Source organism: Amphibalanus amphitrite, unplaced genomic scaffold (genome assembly GCF_019059575.1).
Source record: "Amphibalanus amphitrite isolate SeventyFive unplaced genomic scaffold, NRLGWU_Aamphi_draft 000314F_arrow, whole genome shotgun sequence".
In the NCBI taxonomy this organism is placed as follows: Eukaryota; Metazoa; Arthropoda; class Thecostraca; order Balanomorpha; family Balanidae; genus Amphibalanus; species Amphibalanus amphitrite.
This window is the reverse complement of record NW_024881809.1, coordinates 190953-203093: the sequence shown is the minus strand read 5'-3', so window position 1 is coordinate 203093 and position 12141 is coordinate 190953. Positions and strand designations below refer to the sequence as shown.

The 12141-nt window shown below is 50.2% G+C and overlaps 1 protein-coding gene across 1 annotated transcript; it reads left to right on the top strand.

Moving 5' to 3' along the window:
• The first annotated feature begins 1438 nt into the window (after positions 1 to 1438).
• On the top strand, positions 1439 to 4310 carry LOC122388243. Its single transcript, XM_043379130.1, has 5 exons — positions 1439 to 1590; positions 1728 to 2320; positions 2513 to 2635; positions 2844 to 2919; positions 3175 to 4310. The coding sequence occupies exons 2-5, from the start codon at positions 2246 to 2248 to the stop codon at positions 3471 to 3473; spliced, it is 573 nt and encodes a 190-aa protein (XP_043235065.1). The 5' UTR covers positions 1439 to 1590; positions 1728 to 2245; the 3' UTR covers positions 3474 to 4310.
• Positions 4311 to 12141: the final 7831 nt, after the last annotated feature.

Genomic DNA, 12141 nt, shown 5'->3' with positions numbered 1-12141 from the left:
GACATCATTTGGCTGATAGCTGAGTGTACTCTGTGTACTTGTTCTGTGAGAGTAACTTTCCATTACTTTCTGGTTATTTGTTCTCGTAACTTGCTATGTTATACCAAATATTACAAAAAATTGTCGAGATATTAACTCAATGTGATGCTCAACATGACATCTCCAGGAAGTGGAATCTAAGAATTTCACAACTCGAATGTGACAATATGACATGCCCTTGCCAGGAACGGACTCTCGCGTGGCTACTACGCCACCATGCTGTACCGTGAGGTGCAGCGGGACTCGGTGCTGGTGCCGCTGATGCGGAGGTTCATGGAGCTGCCTCCCGAACAGCAGGAGGTCGGCGAGGCCTACCGCCTGCTGGCCATGTGGCGGTTCCCCGAGGTCGGGCCACGACCGGCCTCCGACGTGCAGAGGTAAGGGAGTCTGTTCAGCGAATGTGGTGACTAAGGTACCTTATTCATCAATCGCTTTCGGGAATAAACTCAAGCGATAAACATTTTTACGTGTGGATAGCCGGAAACTACAACTGTTACTTTTTTGTAAAAGATGTGACTGCCTCGAAACCAAAGAGTAATAAAGTCCACCAGATTCTGACTTCGCCAGCAATCCTCCTGCATTCCTAACTGACTCTCCGTTGATTGTCCAGGTACGCGACTCGGGTGGCTGAGATTGCTCTCCAGGAGCTGAGGCGGTGTTACCCGGACCACCCAGCGTCTGCCTGGACCGAGACCCGCTCCGAGCCCCTGGTGGACACCCTGTGGTCCGACCTGCTGTCCCAGCAGGTCTTCGACTGCGTGAACTACACGCTCTACGATCGGCTCCGGCTGCTGAAGCAGGACGGGCCGGAAGACCAGGACAGGCCGGAGGATCGGGAGCTGCACGCGACCGTAAATAACATAAAATAATCCGTTGAAGCTTGAGCTATAAGCCTATCGATAAGTTGCCGATGTGCTACGAGTACAAATTTACAACTACAAAATGTTGAAAAAAAAATGCTGCCGACATTGTTTGTCGTTGCGGCCCACGAAAGCACTGCACATGTGTGATCTTCGTCTTCATCGTCTGTTGAACTTCAATTTGAGCTGATCGGTCAACTTTATTTTCTCTCAACAGCTGCGCGTGGCGCACCGCGACATCGTCACGTGGGGAGGCGGCCTGCAGGGCGTCATGACGGCGCTGTATGCCGCCGTCGCCGGACGTCTCGGGGTGCTGATCCAGCACCTCAGGATGATGGATCCGTGGCTGGTCCGCTGGCAGCCAGTGTGAGTACCGACTATCGGGAAAACTGATGCGTCTAGAGTGGGAAATTGTTTTGCTGATTCTAGATTCCTTACGTTTGGATGAACTTGTTTGCTGTTGAACTGTGTATTGTTACGAATTTGAATGTAAAGCTTTTGGCAGCAATATTGTATCGTGGTGAATTCAATCGATGTCTTTTCCTGCCTCACCAGCGAAGAAGACGTCATCTTCATCGACGTGGCCCGCGGTGGCGTCCAACTGAACCTGGAGACCGCCGTGGAGGAGGTCCAGGAGGTCTGCGGGGAGGCCTTCCACAGGATCCTCCTCGAGCCCATGACGCCTGGCCTGGTGAGTAGTGCCCTTAGCGCCCATCACTTGAAGCATGAAGCCTAAATCAAACTGAAGTTGCCATTGTGAGAATCATCATATATAACTTTTCATCAGTGTCCCGCTGCTGCTAACCGCGCCCCTGTTTCTGTCCTCAGCTTCTGCACTACCTGTCTGCCGGCGGCTACCAGTGGAAGCGGAGCGTCCGCGCGGAGACGGAGGCCGACCACCAGGCCAACCAGCTGCTGCTCTACCGGACCATGGACGGCTGCCATCCGGGACGGCTGCAGCTGCGCAGCGTCTGCGGCCAGCTGCAGGCCGCAAGACGGGCCTACACCCGCCGCCTCTGTCAGGTCAGCCAACCGGAACGGGGTGCCAGCAATAGGTGTCACGGGTTCTATGTGTTCAAGTGATGTTGCACATCTCCTAACCGAAGTGCTAACAAGCACAAAGGTACAGATAGCATACTTTTCTTCTGAAATTTGTAAATATGGTCACTTCAAACCGCAGTAATGGACGTAATGAAATAATGAACCACCGCAGTCTGGGCGCCCTAAAACCCCAAACCGTCATCATAATCCTCAATCAGCAGTTATGAGTTTATTTTCTCCTTCTTCAGGAGTACCTGGACGCGGCTAATGTGTCCGAGGACGAGGCGGCGGGTATCCGCCAGTTTATGGCGTCCCTGGTGAGCCGCAGTACCGAGGTTCACCGGTGGCTCAACACCAACGAGGCGTACCTGAGACGCACGGTGAGTTCAGTTAAAACGAGCTGGTGCCGGAGATTCATTGCCGTCGTGTCGGTTTACGCTCTTGAAAAACTACAAAATTTGATGCCGAAACGTAGCTCAAGATGGGATATTGGGCAACGGTGGTACGGCCTTTTCGGTTTATCGTTTTTGTTTGAAATGCCGGCTTTGAAGATTGATTTTTCCATTTCACAGGCGGCTCTCGTGGGCATCGAGTCCTACGGCTACTACGACCCATTGCTGGAAATCGGCGACGTCGTCACCTTCGTGGCTGACAGCGGGGTGATGGGCGTCATCTACGCCGTGCTCTCTTCAAAGGTCAGCTTTGGCGAGTACGCGCTACCTTTCATGCATGGCCCTTAGATAGTTTTTTTTTTTTAATTTGTAATGTTGTCTCCTTACAACATTCAATAATGATGTTGGCTAGTTCACCAAACTAAACAGATTTTGCTTCTGTGCCTGATAACTGAACACATCAGCCCAAACGTTGCTGAATGCTGACCCTGCGGCGTTGTCTCCCCGTCAGGTGACGGACAACGAGCCCACCGCGTGGTACGACCTGCTCCTGGACGGCGAACACTGCGCTCTCCGCGTCAGGGAGGGTAAGAGCATCTCTGCAGACTGCGCTGCAGTAATTTACAGCATAGCGTGGTAGTAAATGCTGCGCCACTTCCCTTTTTCTCCCTAGCGATAGAACAATATCTGAAATAGCATAACGTCGTCTCGGGATCATATTTGAAAAAGCAAAGGAGCTAGCCTGCCAAAGAAGCTGTGATATATCAGCAGTGTTTGTGTGTCATCACGCCCAACCAAATTCTTCGGTACACCTCCCTAACTATCTCTGTTCTCTGCTTCAGAGGACCTGGTGCTGGCGGAGCGTCCCCGTCCCGTCCGCCACCTGGAGCTGGGACGCTACTTCTCCCACTTCCACCACGGACACTACCAGCCCCTGCCGCACCTGCGCCTGACCAGCAAGCCCCCCTCGGCAGTCGGCCGGGAGCCTCGTCTGGTGGACGGCTCGGTCCCTCAGGAGCCCCACACCGGTCGGGAGGCTGGGGAGGACAGGCCGCCCACCGCCTGGCTCGGAGACTGGCCCTTCCTCGGGAGAGGGGACGTGCCGGAGGGGGCGGGGGAAGAGGGTGCCGGCTCCGTCTGAGGTCGCCCGGCCCTGACGAAGGTGGCCCGAGACCAATGTGGGCAGAACCTATCACCTGACCTGAATATGCGATGTTGTAATATACCTATTTGTACATATTTTTTAGTTTAGTTACGTTATATTGTGTCTAGCTGTTTTAGAATGAACTGTGATATGATGTTATACCTATGCTACTGCTTTCTACCAATTCTCGTGTTTTTTTTTTCAAACTTGATAAGACTTACGATGTGTTGTGATTATCTTGTAATATGTTGCAATGCTGATTATAACTGTGACGCTGTTGATGCCACGGGGTGCCTGTTTGAAGACGTTGAACCTGGAATATTGTAATTATAGCCCTTTGTTATTGTCGAATACTCTTGTGTCGTGATCTGCATTGCACGCTGTGCAATATACCTACTTATTGTCATGATCCACCTTTCTCGCTCTTGAGGGTTTCTTCCGCTGGTGGACGGCTAGTTTTTTTGTGGGGGGGGGGGTGGAAAGCAACACTATCTGGGTACGAGAGACTCTTACTGGCGGGCACGGCGAACTATCTTGAAGAGCTTTTTAGCTTAGCTTTGAAATTGCTTCTCTACATTATTCACACGATCTGACACTAGTACAGCCGTTCTCGAAGAAACGAGTGGTCTAACCAGTGGATGAGACCGCTCAGTACCTATATGAAACCGACGCTGATAAGCTGCTAGAAGAAAACTAAATAATACAGGAATGAATGCGAAACCCAATACATAATACAGTAACAGATAGTTGGTATGAACTGACGGACTGACAGAAACTGATTTAAAACCTGCGCTCTAACAAAGACGGGCAGCCAGCCGGCCGTGCGTCCTGAACGGATCTGAGCTACCAGTGCAGTGGGAGGGTCCACCGGGCCGTCCTGTGTCAGCTGACCTCGCCCCGGGGCAGGGTCGGTCACGTGATCGGGCGGCGGCCAGAGATCCTGTCCCTGGGCTGGGCCGGCCGCGCGGTCGGGCGGTGGCGAGGGATTCTATTTCTGGTCACGGATAGCGGTGCCTGTGGGATCGGATTCTTCTCTGCTTTCGTAAATTGCTGAAAAAGTGCAAATGTTACAATTACATAAATCTAACTTGCAAGTTGCAAATCGGCTGCACAACTAGTTCATATAACTGCATGGACTGCAAGCTGCAAAATCCATTACAACCTTATGCTCTTTCGTAACTGCGTTATCAGATTTGAGCTAAGGTCAAAGGCTGGGTCTCCAGAGTGTAAGCACACAAAAAAAGACGCAGTTATGTAAAGTGTGTTTAGCAAACACTTCAGACACAAAGCCTTTGCGTCATTTATTCTAATGCGATTTTTCTTCTCGATAGGCGTCAAATGAACCGAAATTTGAGCTAAAAAGTAAACTTGACAAATTGACCTCATGGCACCGTCAGGCCCTAACCGGAAAAAAATCAATGCTACCTTTTAGTAGATCCGTATCGTTGAGCTACACAAACTCGAGTTGTTTAACCCTCGCCCGCACATGGGGGGGGGGGGGGTGGTTGCCACCCCCCAGGCAGTCTTTCTGCTCTGCACTCAACATTTTTAGAGCTAGAAGGCTGATTTTTTTGTATAGCTGCTCGTCTATCCTTTCTTGATGTCCACTGAAAATTTCAAGTTTCTGTGATTTTTGGTTTCGGAGATATGACCTTGTTTTTCAGGTCATGTCATGACCCAAATGGCAAATTCTCAATATCTTGCGTTTGCCATGGGCCTTGTGAGCTTTTGACACCCTGATTTCGGCCTTTTTTGCCAGTCTTACCTCCCACCTATCATGGAACATGTTGTTCGACGATGTACAGGGGTCAAGGTCAGGGTCAAGGTCAACCTGTCCCGTAGCTCAGTTGGTAGAGCATCGGACTCCCGGTAGTGAGAGCCCGGGTTCGAGACGCTCCGGCGCTCGATATATGAGACTCCTGACGGGGATGGTCTGCGGTTGGTGGGAGCAGCCGCAGCCAGTTGAAGTCAGTTGAGTGGGACAGGCCGTGTCCGGCTTTGAAGGGCACGTTAAACTTTGGCATCTAAATTCTCCCGTTACCCGGAATTGCGCGATCGGACGGTAGGGGTCGGGGTCTACGCAACAAGCTCTGCTTAGCGTGGACTCCGGCTCTGTCAATCCGTCCATTCAAACATTCGAGCTAAATTTATAAAAAAAAAACCTAGGTCATCTAAGATAATTGCGTTTTAGGCAAGCTGAATTTACTTTTTGTGAAGTTTTTTGACTGAATTTTTGGTAAAAGCTTCTCAGATCATGATTTCATGTGATATGGACCCAAAAACAATCGGTGCACACATCAGTATACACACAGACACACACAGACATACAAACACATATAATTGACCTTGACCTAACTTGACCTGAAATGACCTCAGCAGCAAAATTCTGGTCGGATAGTGTGACAAAGAGGTTCTAGCTGGCTTGGCACCAGAAAACAGCATCGTCATCGGTATTTGATAAGCAGCGCACTTGATATCCAACGGTGACCCAAAACAGCAACATTTTTTAGTTTGACCTGACCTGGAAGGTCAATGACTGACCTGAGAAGGTAAAAATGGGTATCATTGGATTCGTCTCTTCCCAAAGAATCTTTTTGGTCTTTACTGCTAAGCTCTATCTCCAACAGGAACGAAATGGCGCGGGGGGGGGGGCAACCACCCCCCCCCCCCATGTGCGTTCTAGGATGGGAAAATGGCATGTGCGGGCGAGGGTTAATGCTTTGATAGCGTGCACGATGTTTGATCTTCCAGCAGGAGTATGATTGGTAACCTCCAATAAAAGAGTAGGTAACCAGATTCCTTGCTCGGCTGTGAGCGTTATCCGCTTGTCCATGATAATGTGTCCTCCCCTCACCGCCATGCCAGTATGCGCGTTTGGTCGACGGGTATGGTAGGCGCCTTTCGAAATGAGGGGTGGTGTAATAGATAAGACGCTAGATAAGATAGATAAGACGCGGATGGGTGGATGGGTGACCACGTGGTGAAGGGTTGCTAATTAGCGGTCAGACTGGTGGCAGAAATTTCAATTAAACCGCTCACAATATTGGCGACAGGCCACCAGCGGGATGGCAGCATCGCCAATCTCCTGCTGCCCCTAAGACTAAGCCTGGTTGGGATTTGCGACAGGTCGGCGCCTCCCTGATCATCGCTGAGAATCAATTGCTACGAACTCTCCCCAAATCACCGAACCCCAGCGCTATTATTCCAAAAGGCACGGATTAACTCCGTCCGGTAGCTGGCCGACTCCAGAGGGTAAGGTAATGACGCACGTGTTCATGCCCCCCCCCCCCCTCCGTGTCACAGAGCCATGCCACCTACACGTGGACACCACGTGGTGCGCCACGTGGGGTGGGCACGGGACCAGCGTCGACTGAACGTGTGGACGTAATTGAATAGGAGCCAGACTCGAGGCACGGGTGGGCCTGGTCAATGGCCATCTGGGGGTGAGGCGGGGTGGGTGTTCGCTTAGTAATTTGAGGACGTTCCCTGGTGGACTGACCGTATACGGCGAGAGCAGCGGTGGAATCTACACGGTGTCAAGTAACGAAATAAGCAGCGTGTGATTAGCGGCAAGATGTAACGTAATTAAAAAAGGCGTAATGTGGCAAAATCACATAACTCTCACCGGCACATGGGGGGGGGGGGGGTGGATGGAGGGTGCCAACCCCCAGATATTTCTTTCTGCTCTCCACTAAACATTGTTAAAGCTAGAAGCTGGATTTTTCTATAGCTGCTTTTTTATCGTTTCTCAGCGTACACTGAAAATTTCAGGTTCATTCTGTGGTTTTATTCCGAAGATATGACCTTGTATTTCAGGTCAAGGCATGACCCAAATGACCAATACCCAATGTCTTGCGTGGGCTATGGGTCTTGTGAGCTTTGGCACTTTGATTTCGGCTTTTTTGCCAGTCTTACCTCCCAACTATCATGGAACATGTTGGTCGACGAGCTACAGATGTCAGGTCAGGGTCAAGGTTAACCTAGGTCATCTAAACATATTGCGTTTTGGGCAAGCTTAATTTACTTTTATTGAAGTTTCATTGACTGCATTTTTGGTAAAAGCTTCTCAGTTCATGATCTCGAGTAATAGGGACACACAAACCACACATCAGTACACACACATACACACACACACAGCGCTAGGTGGCAACCACTTCTTCCCCTCATGTACGTTCTAGGATGGGAAAATGGCATGTGCGGGCGAGGGTTAAGCCGTGACGGGGGTCTGCGCCAACTTAGAACCGACAAGGGTCGACCCCCCCCCCCCGAGATCTCGAGAACGAAGCAAGATATCGACAAGCGATAAACGGCATGGAGTACGCACGGACAAGGTCTAAATTTTTACCTAGGTCATTTTCAGATCAGGGCAAAAATGTCACAGGGGTAAAAAAGTCCAAATACATGGAGCTACAAATAAATATATTTTTTGTTCTCGAATAGCTTTAGAAGTAGCCCAGCTAGGAACAAACTAATGGCACCATCGTGATCCTCTCGTCAATCCGCAACAAATCATATGTGTGGTGACCTCGAAAGGTCAAGGTCAAATGTTGACCTAAGGTCACGTGACCTCAAGGTCATCATCTGTAATCTGTATCATTCGATGTGCCTTGACGAGCTGAACACATTGAGACCAGCTGCACGGCTGTATCTTGTTCCTGTAAAAAGTTATTAGCAAAACAAAAAACTTTGGTGACTATTACATGGTGACAACTACTGCCTGAGCTTTACCTGACCGGAGGCCGCGTGGGCTGCGTGCTTGCAGCGGCCGTTGATTGGCCGGTGACCCGGACCGGCTGGCCTGCGGCCACGGGTCACGTGACCTGACCCGGCGAGGGGTGAGCGGAGCGCCGAGTCGGGATTCTGATAGGAGCGGCGGCGCCGAGCGGCCGGGCTTTTCATTTCCTCCGAGAACTCTTTCTATGCCTTGGGTTGACAACTTTTCGTACTCTGGTAGCGATACCGGGAAGCAAGAGTCGCGGTATTCTAACATTAGTTTATTTGTCGGACTGGTCTGTCATATCAGTTTGGGATATTCCTACAACTGACTTCAAATAGAGCTCGCCTATCGTCACAGGAGCATTCAGGTGTTGTCGACACATCGGTAAACCTTGTCACTGCAGTTTACCAGCGACTCCATGAACTGCCGGTTACCCGCCATCTCGTCCTCCGAAACATTGGCTTCGTCCAGGTACTCCTGAAGAAGGGAAAGGCAAGTTAGCGTTCTTCATGCCTCCTGGTTGATGACAGCGGTAAAAGCAATGAGGGATCTGATAGCGATTTCATAAGGTGACTGCCTCATTTCGGGTTTATTATTACCGTTAGGTAAACCCTTTCCCTCTGAACTCCTCCATCGCCTGGTCGGGCAGTCCGGGCACGGGGTGGAACTGGCCAGCCACGCGGTCCAGAAACACCCTCAGGTGCGGCCCGGCCCTCCCAGGCGACACTGGGTGAGGGTGCGCCAGTTGATGCCGCAGAGCAGCGCCCTGATCTCGGGATGGCAGGACGGCTGCGCCAGCCGAAAGAACCTGCCGGAGAGACAAATTCCGTAATTGGCAACAAGTGTGAACGAAGCGTTTCTTACTGATTGGTTTCATTTAATCAATAGTTGGCATTATGTACGCCGAATCTGTCGTTGTTTTGCACAGGTAGATGACGCACTTCCACGACAATTCATATTCGCGATATTATTGAAGGTCAGGTCATTAGATAGGGCATAGTGCTGAGATAACTCCGTGTTGGCGACTTACATTACTACGTGACGTCCTCCGGGGTGATTTTGAGGACGAACAAATTGTTAAAAAAAAAGAACAAAATTGGAATGGTGCCCCTCAAACATCGCCCTCCATATCTTGTTGGACGTTGCCAAGATGTCGCGGAATCTCCGGCAGGACGAAGCGATGTTGGGAACATCTTCGACGTCCAGCAGGCTGAAGATATCCTCCAGAATTTCTGTAGGGAGTTGCCTGACCAGCGTGCATTCCATCTCGCGAGGTCACTGGGCACAATCCGCTCAAACTAATCGTAGGAAGTCTTGTGCTGGACTGAACTACCCGCGCTTGGATCGGTGCCATCAACACTCTTTATTGTCAATGACGCCATGTATAATTATATACTTACCCGTAGGTTGAGAAGGAGTGAGTCGGAGCGTTTGATGCAGCGAAGGGTGCGCCCATGATCAGCGCTGGCAGCTCTTGCCTTGAGTGACTTACCCCGCTTTCAATGTCTCTCGGACGACGAAGATTCTACGTCGTCCGGCCAATCCCGTTTAAAGTCAGCGGGGGCTCGGCTGCGGTTGTGGAACGTGATTGACCGGACGACGTAGAATCTTCGCCGTCCGGGAGACATCGAACGCGGGGTTAGATTTTTTCGGACCTCTCTCCAACGGGCATATATTTCCCAATTACAGGAGAGACCTCTGCTCCTCCTCCTCGTCCATGTATGTACCTATGCGGCCATTAAGGCCGACTTGGAAAAGTTCCTGGTTTAGTCGTTAGGTCGCTCTGCTTGTGTTGACCATTGTCAATTTAGCAAGTAGCTGAGCACGGTCTTTTTATGGAGCCCCTTGAAGGGCCTACACTGGACATAATGAAAATATCTTCAAAAGAGCTGGGAGCCCTTCCTTCCCGTTACTACGAGCAGGGGCGAGGGGCACCTGGGCTGAACCCAACTCCGCCCCCGTCTCCCAGGTAATAAATAGAAGCTCCCGAGGACCCCTCCAAAGTGAGATCGGCCGGTCCTGGCGACGCACCTAATCGCCGAGGCCACCTCGACATCCGGCCCTGAGACGGCCACGGCGGGCGAAACGCGGCTCGCACTTTTCCTGCGGCCGACGTGTTCAATAAATGACTTTGCTGGGTATCATGGTTGGTTTCATAAATAGTTTCATTAATATATTCAGTTATTCAATCGGTAAGTGGTTCAGCTATTGCATTAGAGTGACCATGGGATGTCGGTCGACTCATGTGTAAATACACGCCATACCGTATGGGGCGGAAGCCGTTGGTAATCACTATTTCACCAGTGCGGCTGATGGGATGGGAAATGGGAGGAGACGGACTTGGGATCGGATGTGTTCAACATCAGAGTCGGACGGCGGTGCGATTTGAGGGGGGTTGGTGCGAGGAAATCAATGAGTCATTTCCTGTAGACTCCGCTGACACGGCTACCAAACTGTCAAGCTGGGGCTCGCGGCAGTATGACACTGAGAGCATGAGCTGAACTGCTTGTACATACAATATACCTCAGAGAAGCAGAGTGTTTCTCTTACACACTTATTAAGACAGACGCTATAATCAATGATGAGAAATATCAGACTACCGTATTTCTGTATTGCTGCACTAGTCTTATAACAATATGTAGTAACGTTGTTTGAATAAACATCTTTGTGTTTAAATACTCGTCTGTGTGTTTTATTATAAGATGTAGGCATAAGAAGCAAGGATGTTTGCATATTTACACGCATACACGTAAAATGCGGCTTTAATTTCACACGCCTTTTACTAGTGAAAAGTGGCCGGATGACTAACTTTGATGTCATTTCACACGCCAAAAGCTAGTAATCGAACAAGTTTACAAACCTTATCTTAGTAGGCTTACAAAATGTCTGAAACAACCTAGTGTGTTTCATAACACGCCAGTTCCATTTTACGTGTGTCTGGAAACACACTTGCACACATATTGTGTGTGAAGTCTACTCGCATTTTGTTAGTGAAAAGTGGCCGGATGACTAGGAAGTTAGTAAACATTTTTTACAGTGTAGTCCGTATGAAAATGTATATGTGGACCGGAACAGTGCTTTTGGAATGATTGAATTCAGACTGTCATTTAACTTTTACGTAATCTCTTGTTACAATCCTCAAGTAAAACAGCAACTTTGTCCTAGAAAGCCGGGCTTATGCCGGATAAATACCTTACAACGACTCACCCTTCCCTGTCTGTGTTCTCTCTTTTTGTCTCTCTGTCTCTCTGTCTCTCTCTCTCTCTCTCTGTCTCTCTCTCTCTCTCTCTCTCTCTCTCTTTCTCTCTTTCTCTCTTTCTCTCTTTCTCTCTTTCTCTCTTTCTCTCTTTCTCTCTTTCTCTCTTTCTCTCTTTCTCTCTTTCTCTCTTTCTCTCTTTCTCTCTTTCTCTCTTTCTCTCTTTCTCTCTTTCTCTCTTTCTCTCTTTCTCTCTTTCTCTCTTTCTCTCTCTCTCTCTCTCTCTCTCTCTCTCTCTCTCTCTCTCTCTCTCTCTCTCTCTCTCTCTCTCTCTCTCTCTCTCTTCCGTCCCAGCTCGGCAGGCGAGTGTCGCGACTGATGTATCAAATCCCTCCACTGATCGACCTACCGCAAACCAGAGAGACGGGGGACTGACTGGGAGAGGAGAGAGAGAGGTGGAGTGGTCGGCGCTGCGCAGCGGGGAGAGGAGGGGGAAAACGATGAACGCTCGGTGGAAGACTCGATCGTCAGAGTGCTTCCGAGCTCGTCGGTGAGAAGGACGCGGTACGGCGGTGGCGGTCGAGAAGGACACGTGAGGCGCCGAGAAAGACACGTGGGGCGTCGAGAGGGAACGCTTGTGGGTCAAGAGGGTACGCGGTGAGTGCTGCTCGCGCTGCCGGTGTCAAGACACTCTTGTGGATATCAATTATAGGTGAGGTGTCTGATTGAGGTGAGCCGAAACCTGACGAAGA